Source organism: Homarus americanus, unplaced genomic scaffold, assembly GCF_018991925.1.
Source record: "Homarus americanus isolate GMGI-L3 unplaced genomic scaffold, GMGI_Hamer_2.0 scaffold7412, whole genome shotgun sequence".
Taxonomy (NCBI): domain Eukaryota; kingdom Metazoa; phylum Arthropoda; class Malacostraca; order Decapoda; family Nephropidae; genus Homarus; species Homarus americanus.
In genome coordinates, this window is record NW_024741140.1 from 77501 (window position 1) to 101402 (window position 23902).

The 23902-nt window shown below is 46.3% G+C and overlaps 1 protein-coding gene across 1 annotated transcript in view; it reads right to left on the minus strand.

Moving 5' to 3' along the window:
• LOC121875590 (large neutral amino acids transporter small subunit 1-like) overlaps positions 1–23902 on the minus strand; it is a gene marked incomplete at its 5' end in the record, with an annotated part of 106624 nt that overhangs the window by 61036 nt on the left and 21686 nt on the right. Inside the window, 1 exon segment of the mRNA XM_042380173.1 lies at positions 13813–13969. Coding sequence (XP_042236107.1) covers positions 13813–13969 — 157 coding nt within the window.

The window sequence follows — 23902 nt, forward strand, 5'->3', positions numbered from 1 at the left end:
TGGAGGCAGGGTTTACAGGTCTGCACAGTATATAGTAAACCAAGAAGCACGGCGGTTGAGTTGATACAGCACTCTCCTCGTGTTCCAGGGGTCGGTGGTTTGATTCCTGGGCACTCCCTGTTCACCCAGCTGTAAATGGGTACCTTAAGTTTATACCTTGGGGAAGTGAATGAGGTGGAGTGCAGTACCGGCCATGCTGCCCCCTTGTCTACCGAAGGTTTAGTATACAGTGTGTTGTATCCACACTGTCCCTTATATGGGCAGTCATGCCTATAAAGGCCCGTCCACACGATCGAGCAGTGCCCGGCGGGCACGCGCTAAATGCCCGTTATCAGGCAAAATTGGAGGGCAAACCAGCGGAGTGCCCGTGCCCGTCGTTGAGCGAAATCATGGTCAGCCTGCCTGGTGGTTTGCTGCCGGATATGGAGCGACGACTTTAAGTACTGCAAATGTGATACGTAATATGTTCCCCGCTCAGTCCAGATATCCAGTGTATAACCAAATAAGCTTATGCAATGTACATTATTGGTGTGACAATAACACACAGGCTTTGCCTGGTAAACGGGCAAAACCCGCCGGGCACTGCTCGATCGTGTGGACAGGGCTTAAAACCCTCATTCACTTTCACAGAAAACCAGTAATCCAGGTTTGTACAGTTGAAGGAGCATTTTCTTATCTTTATATTTAAAGGTACGTTTTATAATTCCCAAATCTTGGTTTACTTTCCTCACTTGTTGTACGCCTTCAGTGAATAATCTACCACAACACCAAGATCTTTCTCCTTATCGACAGTATCCATGAAAGAGTTATCAACAGTATTACAGTTGTTGTATCATATGTGTAAGGTCTTGCATTTTTTAATGTTAGAGAACATTTGCCAGTCTCGAGACCACTAGAACAGCTCATGCAGGTCTTTCTGCATTGCCACATCGTCTCGAGTTGCTTTTCCCCAAGTACCTTCGTGTCGCTCACAAACTTGACAATGTGATTCGATATATTTTCATCCATGTCGTTTATATAGATCACAAACAAAGTGGGTCCAAGAATAGAGCCGTGTGGTACTCCACTGGGAACGTGTTTCCATTCAGAATGTACAAGTGCCTGGACCTAAGAGGCTAGTCGTGTATGTGAGACTTTGTCAGACACCTTAGAAAAATCCATGTACGGTATAACACGTAGTGTGTTACTGTATCAAGGGAAGTGAGTAAGTTTGTCAGCCAGGATTTTCTCACCATGATACCGTGTTGTGATGCGATGATGAGACTGTGTTTGGTCAGGAGTTGGATGATGGCGTCCCTCAGTTATCCATCGTCTGTTGATGAACATATGTGATGATAGGCTGATGATCGGCCTGTAGTTTTCTGCTGCACTTTTCCTGCCCTTCTTGTGTACTGACGTTGGCTAATATCCAGTCCCTCGGTGCTCTAACTTGATCCAAAGATTCCCCGAACAAGAGCCTTAGTGGAGATCAAATCTTATGTGTGCCGCCTCCTTTATCACCTTAGTCTGTGCTCCGTCCACTCCAGGAGCTTTGAATTCTTCTAGATTTACTCAGTTATCCATCGTCTTCTGGATGATTACTGATGTGAAGTAATCATTTAGTGTGTCTGCTCTCTCTCTCACCCTCGTTTGTTTTCATTTTACTCCTGACATAAACATTAAAAGACTTGAGATCTTTCGTAACACATTGGGTTAGGTTGATCTCTTTAAGTGCCGTTTGGCTGATCTGATGTTCTGACTGGCCACGTTTGGGGTTCTTTAGTATACTACATAATCTGCATGATGCCCTGTGCTCTGGTATTTGGTATGTTCTCTTGCAGGCTTTCCTAGACCTGTGATTCATCCACCTGGTCTTATTCCTTCTTCTTCTTCTTGTTTTCTGAGGTATACATTCCTCCATAAGTTCTTGCTACCATTCATCAATGTTTGACTCTTGTTTAATAATTTCCTTCCAGTTAATTGTCTGTAGTTTGTCTCTCACCAGCTGGTAATCTCTATGGTTGAAGTCATATTGTTCCTCCTGTACTTTCTCCACTATCAAAGATTGTATTCCATCTTAGTCTGTACTGTAGAGGTCGCTGGTCAGAGTTAGTGTCTCCCCGACGTAGACCTCGACCACCATAGCCTCCAGTTGTCTCCCCTCGTAGGTTCCGGCACGTCTTGCGAGTCTTCAATGAGATCAAGGAATTCTTCTCCCTCGGCTTGTGTGGTAAGACTCACCCATTAACACAACAACACGTAACGGTACAGAGAACAACAATAACGCCATAACATAAAATAACACACCTTTTTCATTACGATAAGAAGAGAGAGCTTTAGGTATACATTACAGGTAAGGCTGCCTGGTATGAGCGTGGGCAGCCAACACCAACAGTACCATCAGTGGGCCAGAGGAAGGTGGCCACTACTGCACCTCCTCCTACACTAACTTGATTATATTCTCAAACTATTAACACCTTCCTCTTCTTCTTACACAGATGGGGGGAGGAGGAGAGGTTAGGAGGGAGGGAAAGTCCGCATACCACAAGGTCACGAAAATATCAACTTGTAGTCATGTCAGGATAAGTTAAGTTAGGTTAGGTCAGGATAGGTCAAGTCAGGTCACAATATTCCTGGGTATTGTCACTACCAACAATAAATATTAAACATTTACATTTGAATACAATTTAAGTTATGAAGCTTTACGGATTAACGCCACAAATAATTAAAGGAATTGTTACATCAGCTGTACTACTGTACCACTGTATCACCGTAACACTGTACCACCATAACACTGTACCACCGTAACACTGTACCACCGTAACACTGTATCACCGTAACACTGTATCACCATAACACTGTACCACCATAACACTGTACCACCATAACACTATACCACCGTAACACTGTACCACCGTAACACTGTACCCATAACACTGTACCACTATAACACTGTACCACCATAACACTGTACCACCATAACACTGTACCACTATAACAATGTACCATCATAACACTGTACCACCATAACATTGTACCACCATAACACTGTACCACCGTAACACTGTACCACCGTAACACTGTACCACCGTAACACTGTACCACCATAACACTGCACCACCGTAACACTGTACCACTGTACCACCATAACACTGTACCACCATCACACTGTACCACCGTAACACTGTAACACTGTACCACCATAACACTGTACCACCGTAACATTGTACCACCGTAACACTGTACCACCATAACACTGTACCACCGTAACACTGTACCACCGTAACACTGTAACACTGAACCACCATAACACTGTACCACCATCACACTGTACCACCGTAACACTGTACCACCGTAACACTGTAACACTGTACCACCATAACACTGTACCACCATCACACTGTACCACCGTAACACTGTAACACTGTACCACCATAACACTGTACCACCGTAACATTGTACCACCGTAACACTGTACCACCATAACACTGTACCACCGTAACACTGTACCACCGTAACACTGTACCACCATAACAATGTACCACCATAAACTGTACCACCATAACATTGTACCACCATAACACTGTACCACCATAACATTGTACCACCATAACACTGTACCACCATAACACTGTATCACCGTAACACTGTACCACTGTACCACCATAACACTGTACCACCATAACACTGTACCACCATAACACTGCACCACCGTAACACTGTACACTGTACCACCATAACACTGTACCACCATAACACTACCACCGTAACACTGTACCACCGTAACACTGTAACACCACTACCGCAACACTGTACCACCATAACACTGTACACCATAACACTGTACCACCATAACACTGCACCACCGTAACACTGTACCACTGTACCACCATAACACTGTACCACCATAACACTGTACCACCATAACACTGTACCACCATAACACTGTACCACCGTAACACTGTAACACTACCACCGTAACACTGTACCACCATAACACTGTACCACCATAACACTGCACCACCGTAACACTGTAACACTGTACCACCATAACACTGTACCACCGTAACACACACCATAACACGTACCACCATAACACTGTACCACCGTAACACTGTACCACCGTAACACTGTACCACCGTAACACTGTAACACTACCACCATAACACTGTACCACCATAATACTGTACCACCATAATACTGTGTACCACCATAACACTGTACCACCATAACACTGTATCACCATAACACTGTACCACCGTAACACTGTACCACCGTAACACTGTAACACTACCACCATAATACTGTACCACCGTAACACTGTACCACCGTAACACTGTAACACTACCACCATAATACTGTACCACCGTAACACTGTACCACCGTAACACCACCACCATACGACCACCGTAACACTGTACCACCGTAACACTGTACCACCGTAACACTGACCACCGTAACACTGTACCACCGTAACACTGTACCACCGTAACACTGTAACACTACCAATAACACTGTACCACCGTAACACTGTCCACCGTAACACTACCACCATAACACTGTACCACCATAACACTGTACCACCGTAACACTGTACCACCGTAACACTGTACCACCGTAACACTACCACCATAACACTTACCCATAACACTGTACCACCGTAACACTGTGCCCACCGTAACACTGTACCACCGTAACACTGTAACACTACCACCATAACACTGTACCGCCGTAACACTGTACCACCGTAACACTGTAACACTACCACCATAACACTGTACCGTAACACTGTAACACTACCAATTAACACACTACCACCGTAACACTGTAACACTGTACCACCATAACACTGTTCACCATAACACTGTAACACTGTACACCGTAACACTGCACCACCATAACACTGTACCACCGTAACACTGTACCACCATAACACTGCACCACCGTAACACTGTACCACTGTACCACCATAACACTGTACCACCATAACACTGTACCACCGTAAACTGCACCACCGTAACACTGTACCACTGTACCAACATAACACTGTACCACCATAACACTGTACCGCCGTAACACTGTACCACCGTAACACTGTACCTCTCACTCCAGCACCTCTACATACACATTGTCCTCGTGTGGCCTCCCCTGTCCTCGTGTGGCCTCCCCTGTCCTCGTGTGGCCTCCCCTGTCCTCATGTGGCCTTCCCTGTCCTCGCCTGGCTTCCTGTGACCTCCCTTGGCCTTTCTTCCTCGTGTGGCCTCACCTGGTCCTTCCCTGTCCACCCTTGGCCTTCTCTGTCCACTCCTGGCCTTCCCTGTCAACGATTGGCCCTACCCTATCCCCCCCTGGCCTCCCTGTCCTCATGTAGTCTCTCCTGTCCTCAAGTGGCCTCCCATGTCCCCGTGTGGCCTTCTTGGTGTCAGCATACGGCGCCCTAGGTGTCAGTATTGTCAGCAGGGAATATAATTATGTCCTACTCACAACATCCAAAGGTCGACACCCTGAGCTGCCCAACCTCCGTCCCTTCCTCTACCACAATGGGTCACCCACACTACTATACCAGCTGTTCCCAGTACTCTACCACCATGACCGCTTCGTACAGCTCTTACTGTCGTTAACAGCTTCCCTTACGGTAAACACGGCCAACAGAACTACATCCTCATACCCGTGCACTTAGTTATAACAAGTGATGTCGTCCCCTGTCTCATGACCCTCCACTCCTTGTCTACCATAACACTGGGGTCAGCAGTGTGTAGCTCTGAGCGACAAACTCACAAGGTCAGCGACTGAGCCCCCTCCACACACACTGATATAGCCATCCATGGGGGAGCTGCCTACGCCCGCACTGAACAACGGCATCACCTTTTTAGCGACAGTACTGTACACCCACACCTGCCAGGCTCACCACCTCCACCTCCTTCAGTAGTCATCCAAAGCCCTCGGTGTCGTCGCCAGGAGAGATACAATGATACAGTAACATCCATATCAAGTTCTCCTCACCAAAGAAGCAGCCCACGAAGAAGCCTTCCTCGACCACCACCTCAACCTTAAGACACACACCTTCCTTCCCTCAACACTGGACAGTGGAGGCAGTCAGTACCATGACGCAACACTTGGTCGTCACCACGACAAAGATTATTCCCCAGACACTGTGCTGTGCTGTGCTGTGCTGTACTGTATTGTACTGTACTATACTGTAGTGTACTGTGCTGTAATGTAATGTAATGTACTGTGCTGTACTGTAATATACTGTACTGTTCTGTACTGTAATATACTGCACTGTACTGTACTGTACTGTAATATACTGTACTGTACAGTACTGTGCTGTACTGTGCTGTAATATACTGTACTATACTATACTATACTATACTATACTGTACTGTACTGTACTGTACTGTACTGTACTATGCTGTACTAATGCTGTATTGTATTGTACTGTACTGTACTGTAATGTACTGTACTGTAATAGACTGTACTATACTGTACTGTACTATACTATACTGTACTGTAATATACTGTACTGTACTATGCTGTAATGTACTGTACTGTGCTGTACTGTAATATACTGCACTGTACTGTAATAGACTGTACTGTAATATACTGCACTGTACTGTAATATGCTGTACTGTGCTGTAATATGCTGTACTGTACTGTAATATACTGTACGTATATACTGCACTGTACTGTAATAGACTGTACTGTAATATACTGCACTGTACTGTAATATACTGCACTGTACTGTAATATACTGCACTGTACTGTAATTGACTGTACTGTAATATACTGCACTTTACTGTAATATACTGCACTGTACTGTAATATATTGCACTGTACTGTAATATGCTGTAGTGTAATATACTGCACTGTATTGTAATATGCTGTACTGTAACATACAGCACTGTACTGTAATATGCTGCACTGTACTGTAATATACTGCACTGTACTGTAATATGCTGTACTGTAATATACTGCACTGTTCTGTAATATAATGCACTGTACTGTAATATATTGCACTGTACTGTAATATACTGCACTGTACTGTAATATACTGCACCGTACTGTAATATACTGCACTGTACTGTAATATACTGCACTGTACTGTAATATACTGCACTGTACTGTAATATACTGCACTGTACTGTAATATACTGCACTGTACTGTAATATGCTGTACTGTAATATTGTATACTGTACTGTACTGTAATATACTGCACTGAACTGTAATATGCTGTACTGTAATATGCTGTACTGTAATATGCTGTACTGTAATATACTGCACTGTACTGTAATATACTGTACTGTAATATACTGCACTGTACTGTAATATACTGCACTGTACTGTAATATGCTGTACTGTAATATACTGCACTGTACTGTAATATACTGTACTGTAATGTACTGCACTGTACTGTAATATGCTGTACTGTAATATACTGCACTGTACTGTAATATACTGTACTGTAATATACTGCACTGTTCTGTAATATACTGTACTGTAATATACTGCACTGTACTGTAATATACTGTACTGTAATATACTGCACTGTACTGTAATATGCTGTACTGTAATATACTGTGCTGTACTGTAATATACTGCACTGTACTGTAATATACTGCACTGTACTGTAATATACTGTACTGTACTGTAATATACTGTACTGTAATATACTGCACTGTACTGTAATATGCTGTACTGTAATATACTGCACTGTACTGTAATATACTGCACTGTACTGTAATATACTGCACTGTACTGTAATATACTGTACTGTAATATACTGCACTGTTCTGTAATATACTGTACTGTAATATACTGCACTGTACTGTAATATACTGTACTGTAATATACTGCACTGTACTGTAAATGTACTGTAATATACTGCACTGTACTGTAATATACTGTACTGTAATATACTGCACTGGGGCCGGATACTCAAAACATTATGGGACTGTATGTCTTTGTTTACCCCGTAACTGGACTTAGTCTCAGATCGGTAAAACTCAAAACAAATATGTGACATCGAACCTCGTATGTGAGCTCATAATCTAGCGCTTAACTTACACCACCTCCTGAGGTTGTGTAACACTCTCAACCCGTTTGTATAAAAAATAATAATAGTATATGTTGTAATAATGCCTGTTAGACTTGTTTCATCATAGAATAATGAAGAAAATGTTTTGTACATCAACATACTGAAATATAATACAGTATTTTACTTTGTCTTTTTCGTACATTTTTTTTGAAGATAATAAGAGACTTGATTGTTCCTATTTGTCGCAGTTTGGAAGAGACTCATCTTTTGTCTTCTTACAAATTATAAAGTATTTTTTACCAAAAGAGAAGGTTTGTATTGTTCACACTCAGGGTAAAAATATCTTTTATGACTGAGTAAACTTACAGATAGCCGTAAATATCCCTCAGTAATGAAAGCCAAATATGAGGTCAAGTGAACATTCATGCCTAGACTTCGCCTTGTTTTTCTTATATTCAACCAATAGCCTTAGCCTATTTTCTTATGTATATGGCTTATAATAACATGAAAGGCTCTAAATTTTCATAGGCTAGCCAAAGTTAAGTGATATAAGGCATAAAATATGGATTGCAATTAACTTGATTAAGCTAGGGCTTTATATAACAGCTTTTTCAGTCTTAGCCCAATAAATGTTTAAACGTGGGGGCCTAGTTAATTTAGTTTGAACACGAAGAATATTAAAATAGGAAATTATACCAATATGTTATGTTATGTTATGTTATGTGCATATGAAGATGCTTTAACCTGTCTCTGTACTCAAGGTTCCTAATGCCCGGGATTAGTCTTGTCATTCTCCTCTGAATGCTTTCCAAAAATTCTATATCCATTCTGTAATACGGTGACCAGAACTGAACTGCGTAATCCTAGTAAGGTCTCACAAGTGCAAGATATAGTTTTAGGATGACCTCGTAGGTCTTGTAACTAACACTCCTTTGTGTGAACCCAAGTACTTTGTTAGCCTTGTTTCGAGTAAATACACATTGTTGTGTTGGTTTAAGATTCATACTTACCATTACTCCTAAATCTTTCTCACAGTCGAATTTCTCTATAAGAATGTTGTTCATCTGATACCTGGTTTCTCTATTTACATTTTGTAGACAAGTACAGTACTTTACATTTGCCCACATTAAATTTCACCTGCCATTATTCAGAAAATGCGAAAAATTTCAGGCCATGACAAGGATCCCTTCCTTCGACCTAATACGTTCAATAACTGTCGTCAACTTATCAAGAAGCTCCTCACTCCTACACCAGCCAATATCATTGGCTCCTGCACTCAGGCAGATAAGGGGTTTGTTCCCATTACCAGACAAGATATTGTCCATCCTGTCAACTATATCCCCCACTCAAGCTACTGACAAATACACTTTCATTCTAGTTATTCTGATTTTAACAGAAAGCTCTATCCAGGTACCGTACCTGGGAATCGCCAACAATTAAGGTTTTAATACCTTCCTTGTCAGCCTTGTCCTTCACTATGTTCCCGTTCAGTTCGTCCACCAAAGGACTAAAAGAGTTAGTACACTTAGCTGTAGTCTTTCCTTTGTCCTTCTTCACCATCAGTTTGGTCGTTCCTCTCATCACAACCCTCCACTCGCTTGTGTCTTCGTCAGACTCTCCCTGTCTCTTTTCTTCCTCCTTCATTCACTTCCTTTAATTTCAAGTTTTCGTCCTTGACCTTCACTAACTCGGCCCTCAGCAGGACACAGGGCTGCTCACAACTAACACTGGCCATTGTACTGACAGTTAATCCCCGTGACCTTTCCTCCAGCAGGGTCAACACACAACTGTGTAGAGACGGGTTAGGGTAGAGACGGGTTAGGGTAGAGACGGGTTAGGATAGAGTCGGGTTAGGGGTAGAGACGGGTTAGGGTAGAGACGGGTTAGGATAGAGTCGGGTTAGGGTAGAGACGGGTTAGGGTAGAGACGGGTTAGGGTAGAGACGGGTTAGGGTAGAGACGGGTTAGGTAGAGACGGGCATGTAGAGACGGGTTAGGGTATAGACGGGTTAGGTAGAGACGGGTAAGAGTAGAGACGGGTTAGGGTAGAGACGGGTTAGGGTAGAGACGGGTTAGGTAGAGACGAGATGGGTTAGGGTAGAGACGGGTTAGGGTAGAGACGGGTTAGGGTAGAGACGGGTTAGGGTAGAGACGGATAGTAGACGTAGGGTAGAGACGTAGAGATGGGTTAGGTAGAGACGGGTTAGGGTAGAGACGGGTTAGGGTAGAGACGTAGAGATAGGGTAGAGAGTTAGGGTAGAGACGGGTTAGTAGAGACGGGTTAGAGGTAGAGACGGGTTAGGTAGAGACGGTTAGGGTAGAGACGGGTTAGGGTAGAGACGGGTTAGGTAGAGACGGGTTAGGTAGAGACGGGTTAGGGTAGAGACGGGTTAGGGTAGACGGGTTAGGTAGAGACGGGTTAGGGGTAGAGACGGGTTAGGGGGTAGAGACGGGTTAGGGTAGAGACGGGTTAGGGGTAGAGACGGGTTAGGGGTAGAGACGGGTTAGGGTAGAGACGGGTTATAATAAAGATGGGTTAGGTTGGGTTACGGCTGGGTCTGGATTTTAACGAAGAGTCTTCTCACCTCACTCCGCCTTGACAAGTCGACTGTTGGCCGTGTTTATCTGCAAAGTTCACCGTCTGGGTTGTTGATGGTCGAGGTGGCGGCGACGGCGGGGAAATGTGGCCACCTCACATCGTTAACCCACTGTTTTGTGAACCAGTCGTCAGATACTTGAAGCTTCGGGTGACATATTTCTCATAATTGAAGATGGAAGAATATGTCTAACTGGTTCATTTAGGTTGATGCACAACAAAGCTCGAAAATAATATCAACATTATACTGAGACTACCTTAACTAGATACAATGTCACAGCACCAGTAAGGAGGTAACATTATACTGGGATTCTACCTTAATTAGATGTTGGTAGAAGATCTGTTGCTTAGTTTTGCATGATGTTGAGTGAACGTTTATAGTTAAAGTAGAATCTTAGTGTAATGTTGATGCTGTATGTCAACATTATTTGGTAGTTTATCTCAGAGTGTGTATAGAAGGGTGCTCTCTCTCTCTCTCTCTCTCTCTCTCTCAACAAGTGAGAGTTCTGCTGTGTAACTTCCTTCATTCACAGGTGTCTTGTTAGCCGAGTTGGTGTGTGTGTGTGTGTATGTGTGTGTACGATCACGATAGACTCCCAGAATCCAGAGGCGGATGGAAGTTTTGGCTGAAATATTCCGACTCAGAGCGCAAGAGGCACTCGGTAAAATGCCTTACCAAGGACTCATGCTGGCAGTTTTCCGGGACGATAATGGTGTTGTGAATTCCTCCCATTAAGTCTTGCCATTACACCGAGACTCTGGAGTGACTCAAGGCACAAATTGAAGAGTTAGCCGCGACATTCAGACAATTCTCCAGCGGGCACACGTCCTCACACGAGTATGTGTGTGGAGAGAGAGGAGGGATATTGAGGATGACCCGCTGTCTCATGCCATTCGTGTGACACTCGACAACAACTGCACGGATTGCCTGTGATGAGTTGATACAAAAATTAAGACACTGGTTCATCTAGAGTTCAGTTGTACCGGTCTATAAATCCGGAATTTGCTGTACGCAAGGAGATAGAGCGCTTATCATGGACACGAGTACGAGTAACCTTGCCCACTCCCTCACTGGAACAGGCGCGGTAGAGGCCACTTGCCGATATAAGAACGACTGTGTACATGTGGTGAGATTCAGACTGAAAGGCATGTCTTTGAAGAGTGTCGTCCCACATCACAACACTAGAAAACTTGTTCATTGAAAGGCCTGGCCATCAAATTGTATGGAGTGCCATCCATTCTAGACTTGCCTTGTATGTTTAAGTATGAATAAACTTACGTGATAGTTTTCCTAGTATCAGGTGTATGTACTACGATTTCCTAGTTGTGTATTTTAGTGTCTGTGTTATTTGTATTCGTATGTAGTTAGTTAACTGTATTTTAATTTACTGTTTTACTGTTGAACATTTTAGCCATGGACCATAATGTATATTGTTTATATTCATGAAGCAGTTATTTTTGTGGTTAATAAAATATCTATCTATCTATACGTGTTTCTAACTACCCAGGAGCGAACTGGTAGGAATGATTTTAAATTCGACTAAACTATATTTATTTTGTTGTTAAAACGTTTATAACGGCACTTCAACACTAAGGTCTTTAAGCGTCTACTGTAACTAGGTGAAGCAATTACACTATTTCATCAACAATTATAACAGAGATAAAACACTAGAGGTAAATTTAGATGTAGACGATAACTATGCAAACATTGGTTAGAGTAGTGGAGGAGTGGAACAAGTTACCAAACATCATCATTCACTCGAACACTCTGGGAAACTTCAAGTATAGGCTGAACGGATGCATGAGAGTTAGGTATAAACAGGACTCCCTAGTGTGAACCATCAGACTAGTAGCAGTTTCCTTTATTCTCGTGATCTCTGTCAGTCTTCTGTGTCATTATCCGTATAACAGTCGACTACACCTCTATTGGCCTCCCAGTTGCCTCTTAACAGGGGAAACACACGGTGCATGAAACTCAGCCTTGGTTACCCTAGACTACTGGACCAAACGGAAGCCATGTAGCGTGAGGGACTGCTGCTGCTCCCCGTCTGCGATCGAATTACAGCTCTCGACGCCGTCCTTTGTGTCAAAATTCTCTGCGGTGAGCGACTAACACTTCTGCAGCACTCACACAGTCCCTCCTCCGTCCCCCAAGTGCTGTCATCCACCCCCTCCGAGTATACATAAACGACATAGTCCACTCCAGCACACTCATAAAATACAACTTATTTACAGACGATAGTAATCTATGCCAGCAACACAGACCTCCATTCCTTGATGAGAATTATGAACACTGAATTGACTAAAGACAGGACCTGGGTAATACGTAATAAACTGACCTGAAACCTTGAGAAAACTCACTACACGATCTTTCACAAAAAAGAAAAAACTTACCCCCAGACCTGGACCCCCTGTACCTTGGTAATACAGTCCTCAAACGTGAACAAAATACTAAATTCCTCGGAGTTATTGTTGATGAGAAACTTAACTGGAGAAACCACATACAAGCCATTCACAATAACGTCAATAAACTGTGCGGTATCATGTATCACACTCGACAGTCACTACTCACAGCAATGAAAGAAATCTATCATGATCTTGTTTACCAACACTTGATACACTGTCACACACTATGGGGCTCCTCTGGCTCTACAAAAACACAATGACCTACTTGAAAAAAAATATTATCACACTAACGAACAATTTGCTAAATTGAAAATGTTAAAGTTCGAGGATATTAACATCTACTGCTGTGCCCTCTTTGTTTATAAATCTGTAAATCAGTCCTGGTAGGTAGCGACAGTCCTGGTAGGTAGCGACAGTCCTGGTAGGTAGCGACAGTCCTGGTAAGTAGTAACAATCCTGGTAGGTAGTAACAATCCTGGTAGGTAGCGACAGTCCTGGTAGGTAGCGACAGTCCTGGTAGGTAGCGACAGTCCTGGTAGGTAGTAACAAGTAATAGTCTTGGTAAGTAGTAACAGTCCTGGTAGGTAGCGACAGTCCTGGTAGGTAGTAACAGTCCTGGGTCCACCTAACCTTTCCTCATTAATTATACAGCACAGAGAGTTGGATGTACCGGACAGAACCAAGAGTTGGATGTACCGGACAGAACATTCGTCCAGGATAGTTACTCAAATAATCCTATGTACACAAATAAATAAAGAGATACAAATAAGGTTGAGAGAGTATTAAGTGTACCGACCTTGCCCAACATGCAGAGCTCCCGCCACAATAATAATAACAAGAGCGACGAGCTTGGCCGCCGTGAACACCGTTTGTATCCTCATGGAGAGCCGGACGCTGACGCAGTTCACCAACGTCAACATACCTGTCAGAAACACCTATATTAGTACACAAGCGTTAACGTCAATCTTTCTTCTAAAATATCCTGTTTCAAGACGGAAGGACAGAGAGACAGACAGACAGACAAACAACACTTATTATTAAAGGAAAATTAAACAATTACACATTTTCTGTTTCTTAATGGAAAAAACAAGACACAATCTGTAACTGTTACCGCAAGCGGTACATAATTATGATGACATATAAACAAATGTTATGTTAGGCTGTAACTCATGTCATGTTTAGTGCGTGCCGCCCGTGCGTGTACTGTAGAGTGTTGAGGATGAGGCCCAGGAGGCGTGCCGCCCGTGTGTACTGTAGAGTGTTGAGATGAGAGGCCCAGGAGGCGTGCCGCCCGTGTGTACCGCTGTAGAGTGCTGGAGATGAGAGGGGCCCAGGAGGCGTGCTGCCCGTGTGTACTGTAGTGTGTTGAGATGAGAGGCCCAGGAGGTGTGCCGCCCGTGTGTACTGTAGGAGTGCTGAGATGAGAGGCCCAGGAGGTGCTGCCCGTGTGTACTGTGAGTGCTGATGAGAGGCCCAGGAGGCGTGCCGCCCGTGCGTACTGTGTAGAGGCTGAGATGAGAGGCCCAGGAGGCGCCGCCCGTGTGTGTACTGTAGAGTGTTGAGATGAGGCCCCAGAGTGCCGCCCGTGTGTACCGGGTGAGTGTTGAGATGAGAGGGCCCAGGAGGCGTGTGCCGCCCGTGTGTACTGTGAGTTGAGAGCGAGAGGCCTGGTGAGGGCGTGCCGCCCGCGTGTACTGTAGAGTGTTGAGATGAGAGGCCCAGAGGCGTGCCGCCCGTGTACTGTAGAGGTTGAGATGAGAGTACCCAGGAGGTGTGCTGCCCGTGTGTACTGTAGAGTGCTGGAGATGAGAGGCCCAGGAGGGGCGTGCTGCCCGTGTGTACTGGGTAGAGTGTTGGAGAGATGAGAGGCCCAGGAGGCGTGCCGCCCGTGTGTACTGTAGAGTGTTGAGATGAGAGGCCCAGGAGGCGTGCCGCCGTGTGTACTGTAGAGTGTTGAGATGAGAGGGCCCAGGAGGCGTGCTGCCCGTGTGTGTGTACTGTAGAGTGCTGAGAGATGAGAGGCCCAGGAGGCGTGCCGCCCGTGTGTACTGTAGAGTGTTGAGATGAGAGGCCCAGGAGGCGTGCTGCCCGTGTACTGTAGTGTGCTGGAGATGAGAGGCCCAGGAGGCGTGCCGCCCGTGTGTACTGTAGAGTGTTGGAGATGAGAGGCCCAGGAGGCGTGCCGCCCGTGTGTACTGTAGAGTGTTGAGATGAGAGGGCCCAGGAGGCGTGCCTGCCTCGTGTGTACTGTAGTGTGTTGAGATGAGAGGCCTGTGTGGAGGCGTGCCGCCCGTGTGTACTGTAGAGTGTTGAGATGAGAGGCCCAGGAGGCGTGCCGCCCGTGTGTACTGTGGTAGTGTGTTGAGATGAGAGGGCCCAGAGGCGTGCTGCCCGTGTACTCGTAGAGAGTGTTGAGATGAGGCTCCAGGAGGCCGCCTGTGTACTGTAGAGTGCTGAGATGAGAGGCTCCAGGAGGCGTGCCGCCCGTGTGTACTGTAGAGTGTTGAGATGAGAGGCCCAGGAGGCGTGCCGCCCGTGTGTACTGTAGAGTGTTGGGAGATGAGAGGCCCAGGAGGCGTGCCTGCCCGTGTGTACTCGTAGAGTGTTGAGATGAGAGGCCCAGGAGGCGTGTCGCGGTACTGTAGAGCGTTGAGATGAGAGGCCCAGGAGGGTGCCCCGTGTACTGTAGAGTGTTGGAGATGAGAGGCCCAGGAGGCGTGCTGCCCGTGTACTGTGTAGAGTGTTGGAGATGAGAGGCTCCAGGAGGCGTGCCGCCCGTGTACTGTAGAGTTGGAGATGAGAGGCCCAGGAGAGGCGTGCTGCCCGTGTGTACTGTAGAGTGTTGAGAGATGAGAGGCCCAGGAGGCGTGCCTGCCCGTGTGTGTACTGTAGAGTGCTGGAGATGAGAGTCTAGGAGGCGTGTGCCTCGCCCGTGTGTACTGTAGAAGTGTTGAGATGAGAGGGCTCCAGGAGGCGCCGCCCGTGTACTGTAGAGTGTTGAGATGAGAGGCTCCAGGAGGCGTGCCGTGTGTACTCTTGCAGAGTGCTGAGACAGAGGCCTGTGAGGCGCTGCCGCCTGTGTGTACTGTGGTGAGGTTGAGACAGAGAGGCCTGCGGAGGCGTGCTGCCCGTGCACTGTGGTGAGTGCTGAGACAGGCCCAGGAGGCGTGCCTGCCCGCAGGTACTGTAGTGTGTTGAGATGAGAGGCCCAGGAGGCGTGCCTGCCCGTGTGTACTGTAGAGTGTTGAGATGAGAGGCCCCGTGAGGCGTTCCTGCCCTCGTGTGTACTGTGTGCTGGAGACAGAGGCCCAGGAGGCGCTCTGCCTGTGTGTGTACTGTAGGAGTGTTGAGATGAGAGGGCCCAGGAGTGCCTGCCCGTGTGTACTGTAGAGTGTTGAGATGAGTTCCAGGAGGCGTGCCTGCCATGTGTACTGTAGAGTGTTGAGATGAGAGGGCCCAGGAGGCGTGCCTGCCCGTGTGTACTGTAGAGCAAGGTTGAGATGAGAGGCCCAGGAGGCGTCAGCCTGTGTACTGTAGAGTGTTGAGATGAGAGGCCCAGGAGGCGCCGTCCGCAGGTACTGTAGTGTGTTGTGAGATAGAGGCCCAGGAGGCGTGTCGTGTGTACTGTGGTAGAGTGTTGAGATGAGAGGCCCAGAGTGCCGCCTCGTGTGTACTGTAGAGTGTTGAGATGAGAGGCTCCAGGAGGCGTGCCGCCCCGTGTACCAGAGTGTTGAGATGAGAGGGCCTAGAGGCGCAAGCCTGTGTGTGTACTGTAGAGTGTTGGAGATGAGAGGCCCAGGAGGTGCCCGTGTGTACTGTAGAGTGTTGAGATGAGAGGCCCAGGAGGCGCAAGGCCCTAAAAATTGTAGAGTGTTGAGATGAGAGGTCTGTGAGGCGTGCCGCCTGTGTGTACTGCTGTAGAGTGTTGAGATGAGAGGCTCCAGGAGGCGCTGCCTGTGTGTACTGTAGAGCTGGAGATGAGAGTACCCAGGAGGTGCGCCTGTGTGGGTACCTGTAGTGTGTTGAGATGAGAGGCCCAGGAGGCGGCTGCCTCGTGTGTACTGTAGAGTGTTGAGATGAGAGGCCCAGGAGGGCGTGGCCTGCGGTGTACTGTAGAGGTTGAGATGAGAGGCCCAGGAGGCGTGCCGCCCCAAGGTACTGTAGAGTGTTGGAGATGAGAGGCTCCAGAGGCGCGGCCGCCCGTGTGTACTGTAGAGTGTTGAGATGAGAGGGCTCCAGAGGCGTACGCCTCGTGTGTACTGTGTAGAGCAAGCAGAGATGAGAGGCCCAGGAGGTGCTGCCCGTGTGTACTCGTAGAGGTTGAGAGATGAGGCCCAGGAGGGGTGTGCTTCACCCGTGTACGTGTAGAGTGCTGAGATGAGAGGCAGCCCAGGAGGCGTGCTGCCCGTGTGTGTACTGTAGAGTGTTAGAAGTAGGAGTCTTGTAGCTGCCCGTGGTACTGTAGAGTGTTGAGATGAGAGGCTCCAGGAGGCGGCGCCTGTGTACTGTAGAGTGTTGAGATGAGGCCCAGGAGGCGTGCCGCCCGTGTGTGTACTGTAGAGTGTTGGAGATGAGAGGTGGCCCAGAGGCAAAAGGCCCGTGTGTACTAGAGTGTTGAGATGAGAGGCCCAGGAGGCGCGTGTCACTGCAGGTACTGTAGAGTGTTGAGATGAGAGGCCCAGGAGGCGTGCTCGTGTGTACTGTAGAGTGCTGAGATGAGAGGGCCCAGGAGGCGTGCCGCCTGCGGTGTACTGCTGTGGTGAGTGCTGAGATGAGAGGCCCAGGAGGTGTGCTGCTCAAAAGTGTACTGGGGAGTGTTGAGATGAGAGGCCCAGGAGGCGTGCCGCCCGTGTGTACGTAGAGTGCAGATGAGAGGGCTCCAGGAGGCGTGCCGCCCAAAATGCAGAGCTGAGATGAGAGGCCCAGGAGGCGCCTGCCTGTAGTACTGTGAGCAAGCTGAGATGAGAGGCCCAGAGGCGTGCCGCCCGTGTGTACTGTAGAGCTGAGATTGAGAGGCCCAGGAGGGTGCGCCGCCTGTACTGTAGGAGTGTTGAGATGAGAGGGCTCCAGGGAGGGGCGCGGCTTTGCCCGTGTACTGTAGTGTTGAGATGAGAGGCCCAGGAGGCGCCGCCCGTGCGTAATGTAGAGTAAGCAGACAGAGGGCCCAGGAGGCGTGCCGCCCGTGTGTACTGTAGAGTGTTGAGATGAGAGGCCCAGGAGGGGCGTGCCGCCTCGCGGTGTACTGTAGAGTGTTGAGATGAGAGGCCCAGGAGGGGCGTGTCAGCCTCGTGTACTGTAGAGTGTTGAGATGAGAGGCCCAGGAGGCGTGCCGCCCGTGTGTACTGTAGAGTGTTGGAGATAGAGGTTCAGGAGGCGTGCCGCCCGTGTGTACTGTAGAGTGTGCTGGAGATGAGAGGCCCAGAGGCGTGCCGCCCGTGTGTACTGTAGGAGTGTTGAGATGAGAGGCCCAGGAGGCGCGCCCCGGTGTACTGTAGAGGTTTATATTTTTAGAGCTCATAGGCGTGCCGCCCGTGTGTGTCACTGTAGGAGTGTTGGAGATGAGAGGTACCCAGGAGGCGTGTCACTCGTGTGTACTGTAGTGTGTTGAGATGAGAGGCTCCAGAGTGCTGCCCGTGTACTGTAGAGTGTTGAGATGAGAGGCCCAGGAGGCGTGCCGCCCGTGTGTACTGTAGAGTGTTGAGATGAGAGGCTCCAGGAGGCGTGCCCGTGTGTACTGTAGAGTGTTGGAGATGAGAGGCTCCAGGAGGCGTGCCGCCCGTGTGTGTACTGTAGTGTGTGTTGAGATGAGAGGGCTCCAGGAGGCGTGCCGCCCGTGTGTACTGTAGAGTGTTGAGATGAGAGGGCCCAGGAGGCGTGCTGCCCGTGTGTGTACTGTAGAGTGTTGGAGATGAGAGCCCAGGAGGCGTGCTGCCCGTGTGTACTGTAGAGCAGATGAGAGGCCCAGGAGGGGCGTGCTGCCCGTGTGTACTGTAGAGTGCTGAGATGGCTGGAAGATGAGAGGCCCAGGAGGCGTGCTGCCCGTGTGCCTGTGTAGAGGTTGAGATGGCTGGAAGATGAGAGGCCCAGGAGGCGTGCTGCCCGTGTGTACTGTAGAGTGTTGAGATGGTTGCATGAGAGGCCCAGGAGGCGCCGCCCGTGTGTACTGCAGTAGAGTGTTGAGGCATGAGAGGCCCAGGAGGCGTGCCGCCCGTGTGTACTGTAGAGTGCGTTTATATAGAGGCCCAGAGGCGTGCCGCCCGTGTAATGTAGAGTGTTGAGATGAGTTCAGAGGCGTGCCCGTGTACTGTAGAGTGTTGAGATGGTTGAAGATGAGGCCCAGGAGGTTGGAGGTGTGAAGGGAGTTTGTTTATGTATAATTATAATCACCTGACTCAGCCATAGCTGACCAGCCAAGGGGGCCAGGCTATAGGGTGGGCATTTGAGTATAGCTACCCATATCTTTGAGTCAACACCTACCCTGGCTTCTCTCTGACTCTCAACACGTAAGTTTAACTAGTACTTATTGTGTACACAGGTAGACTGTGTCATTGTTTTTGTGTTAAGATTAGACTAATTACATAGCCATGATTGTTATGTAAATATATATTGGATTAAACATTTATGTAAGAGTGCCTATGTATGACTTATTTGAAATACTAAATGAATTGTATTCAACAGGTTTGACCGAAATGTAATGTTCGTGTACGACGTGAGAAGTTGTATTCACCCTCTAACCGTCTGATTGGCGGTTACAGTAACATTAATGTAAGTTAAAAACTACAATAATACCAAATAAACTAATGACATGTAGACGTGGTGGGAGTTTACATGGAGGAAATTATTATTATTATTTTGCCACGTACAGCACCTAGTTTATTGTACCCATACTCATCCGTGAGCGGTAGCGCAAAAAGGATTACAGAGTATAGGCCACAAAGGGTGTGTATAACAGTCCCCAGTGGTCAGGATACCATAGACTAAGAATAAGATTGATTAGATAAAGTTCAGTCCAGAGTCGAGCAACAAGACGACAACCAGGAAGGAAAGATTTAGTATACCCAGATAGACCAAGGGAGTCAACATTACCGAGCTCAAGATACAGGCTGCAGAGAGACCATATGATAGAAATATATAAAATGAGGCATAAATGAATGATGAAGATCTTGGTAATGTGGCTCAGCTTGGGAGACTCTGCAGAACACACGGGCCGAAGACCGGGGCGAAGAAGACACAGTTTGAAACTTTACCAAGAGGAAGCGAGGACAAGAAGAAAAGTAATCCTTTGAACCAAGGGCAGTAAATGTGTGGAACAGCTTGCCTGAGGAATTTGTTACACCACCAAAAATACTTTAAAAATAGATTGGATGTCATGGGAGGGACTTGTAATACTATATGATGACTACAAAGATATAGTTGACGACACAGACCACCACAGGACCGAGCCTTAGATCCTGTGGTGGGAAACTACCTTAAAGTTTCCTTAAGTAAGTAATTTTAAATACACGGTTTGTTTAGTTCTGTGCATAGTAAAGGGTGTCTAATTCACAACTGCGCGAGGCAATATGTCTGGCCACACACTTTGTTATTCACATTTACGTGGGAGGTATTCAAGCACATTGCGTATTTGGTTCTGTACATGAGAACTGATATAGTTACTAAGTGCAAAAAAGTGGATACAATCTTAATATGTCGGCTATCTTGCCATTAGAGATGAAGTGTTGTGCCATTTCACACACAGTGTGCTTGGACCTGTCCCTAAAAGGTTCTATCTTCACACAGTCGAGGACGTAGTGTTCAAGTGTGTGGCCATATGTATGTACACACACTTTACATTTAGTTTTGTTTACATCTGCTTGAGGAACATACTGCCAGAGGTATTTACTGTATATCCTAACCTTAGTCTCGCGGGCACAATAGAGCTTATGTGTATATGTGTGTGTGTGTGAGTGTGTGTGTCTGTGTGTGTGTGAATATTGCAGTTTAAGACATGAACTTTAACTTAGCGGTTATTGATCTCTGAAAGGGACACACAATGGCTCTCTCTCTCTCTCTCTTCACACACACAGAGGCCGGCTCCCTCCCCAATAATCCTGTTAAGGGTAATGAGAACCTCTGTAAACGTCCTGGTGAAGCGTATCGTCCCCCTTCCCATCACAGGCTTAATCCTCGACCCCTTCCCATCACAGGCTAAATCCTCGACCTTCTCCTCCACCTCCTCGACCTCTCTCCTCCTATACCTCCTCGACCCCTTCCATGTCGACAACCACCCCTCGACCTCCTCCTCGACCCATCTTGGCTAGGATACAACAACCTCTAACACTGGCAATAACACTTCCCTGGATCCTGTTGATAAGGAGAAAGATCTTGGTGTTGTGGTAGATCATTTACTGAAGGTGTATTGAGAGAGAGATAAAAGCCAGTGTGTGTCCCATTCAGTGTGTGTTCATACAGTGTCTCAGAAGGGTTCATACAGTGTCTCAGAAGGGTTCATACAGTGTCTCAGAAGGGTTCATACAGTGTCTCAGAAGGGTTCATACAGTGTCTCAGAAGAGTTGGTTCATACAGTGTCTCAGAAGGGTTCATACAGTGTCTCAGAAGGGTTCATACAGTGTCTCAGAAGAGTTGGTTCATACAGTGTCTCAGAAGGGTTCTACATGTGTCTCAGAAGGGTTCATACATCCTGAAGAGTTGGTTCATACAGTGTCTCAGAAGGGTTCATACAGTGTCTCAGAAGAGTTGGTTCATACAGTGTCTCAGAAGGGTTCATACAGTGTCTCAGAAGAGTTGGTTCATACAGTGTCTCAGAAGGGTTCATACCTCTATAATTAAGACTAATGATGGAGGATAATTGTTACTAATTTAGTAGTCGATGACGTCACAACAATTAGAACTTGAAGAAGAGTCAGCGAGAGACTCCCCCCACCATCGTACTCAAGGTTGTCATCGTACTCAAGGGGTTAAGTCATCGTACTCAAGGGGTTAAGTCATCGTACTCAAGGGGTTAAGTCATCGTACTCAAGGGGTTAAGTCATCGTGTTCGAAGGGTAAAGTTATCGTATTCAAGGGGTTTAGTCATCGTACTGGAGAGGTTGCCATTGAAACACAAGTTTGGAGACAAAATTAACACCGAGACTCTAACTTAACTATATTGCTGATCTGACAATGGACGAATTGACGGTTCTGGGTAAACACAAGAAATACACTCTGCCACGTTCGTAGAGTGATAGGGTATATATAATTTGTAATAAAAGTTTAAAGTCCTGCTATAATAGTCAAGATAAATTTACTTCTCTGGAAACAGGGCCGCCATGACGTCACTACCTTCCCAGCAGACGACGCAGGGATGGAGATACGAGTCAATTTAGAAGTAATGACATTGTCTGGACTTTGATTTGATAATGCCTGATGCTTGGTAAACATGACAACGTGGTGCTGTTATTGTTTTGATGATTCACTAATGAACCACTGGGATATATCATCATTTATATTAATTAATGGGTCAAATTTTACTATAACTACCACAAGTATTTGGATGTTTATATTCTAGATAAACTATATTGGGTAAATGTTAAGTTTTGGTCATACCTGTACTAAGACATACAGACTATGTTTCTTTCTGATGGTTTGTGATGTTATGAACGATTTAGACCTTCACTTCTATCGGCAATCACTAGTTTTGAGTTACTAACCCCCCCTAGTGTATGTTAAGTTAATCTTATAACTTACCATAACCTAACCTAACCTATGACTTGTATTTTCTTACGGGAGCGAAAAATGTTTTATGACAGAAATCCCGCAAAAATGTGTCTTATGGTTTAAAGTACTTAATCCCATAGTTAGAATTTTAAGGTTCCCCAGATGACCAAAACCAAAATAATACCAATATTGTTTGGAATATTTATACTATGAAATTTGTTGTATGGGGCAGCTAATATCCATTGGATTAGTTTATGTGCTTAGTAATATTTATATATTCAATATAGCATTACTGTGTTGCGCAGTAAAGCACAATTAATTATATAATAATATTATTTACAGAGCTGTTCAGCCGAGAAGGTTGGACAACTACTTCCAGGTTCATCAAGGCAGATGAAAATTTACCAAAAGTAAACGTCATTATGATAGTAGAGTATTATCAAGAACTCCGCCATCCAGCTATGAAGCACGTTAAATAACACCCGTCATCTGATCATCCCTGGCCATGGTCGTCCCTAGTCCTTCCACAACATCAAATATAGACATCAGTTATCGGTCTTGTGCATCATTGTGGCAGCCAGCAAGTTAATTCACACCATGATACTTGAGCAGTAATTTATTTTAACCTAAAAATAAGGTATACCTGTGTATATCAACATTGTATATGGCCACAAGTCCTGTATTTCTGCTGGTAACAAAAACAACACACCACAAGCTGGCAACCTCAAGCCTCCAGGCTCCTGCTTGGTGGCTCGAGCCAACCTGTGACGTCACAGCCAATCACAGAGCTTTTCACAGTCACGTGACTTTTTAGCACCTTTAACCCTTAATTTTTACACTTTTGGCCCAATTTATTTTAAAATATCAATACCATAGTAAATTAAGCGTTTTCTCTACCCACTGACTCCTGGACGACCCTCACAGCCCAGACCACCTACGCGGGGAAGACATCAACGGAGGGCGACCCACGCCTGGTGGCCCTGAGTCTGCCCGCACTACAACAACCCAACCCGCGACCCATCTATGTCCGCCACAGTGATCCACCTTAGATTAAAACTTAGATGATATAAGTTCACATTTAACAAGTCACAACAGTGAGTCCATAACGTAATACAGTATAAGATGTTAATAAACTTGTAATTGTAAAATCAATCTAGTCATTGCTCACTAAAATAACCATTGTGCAACCT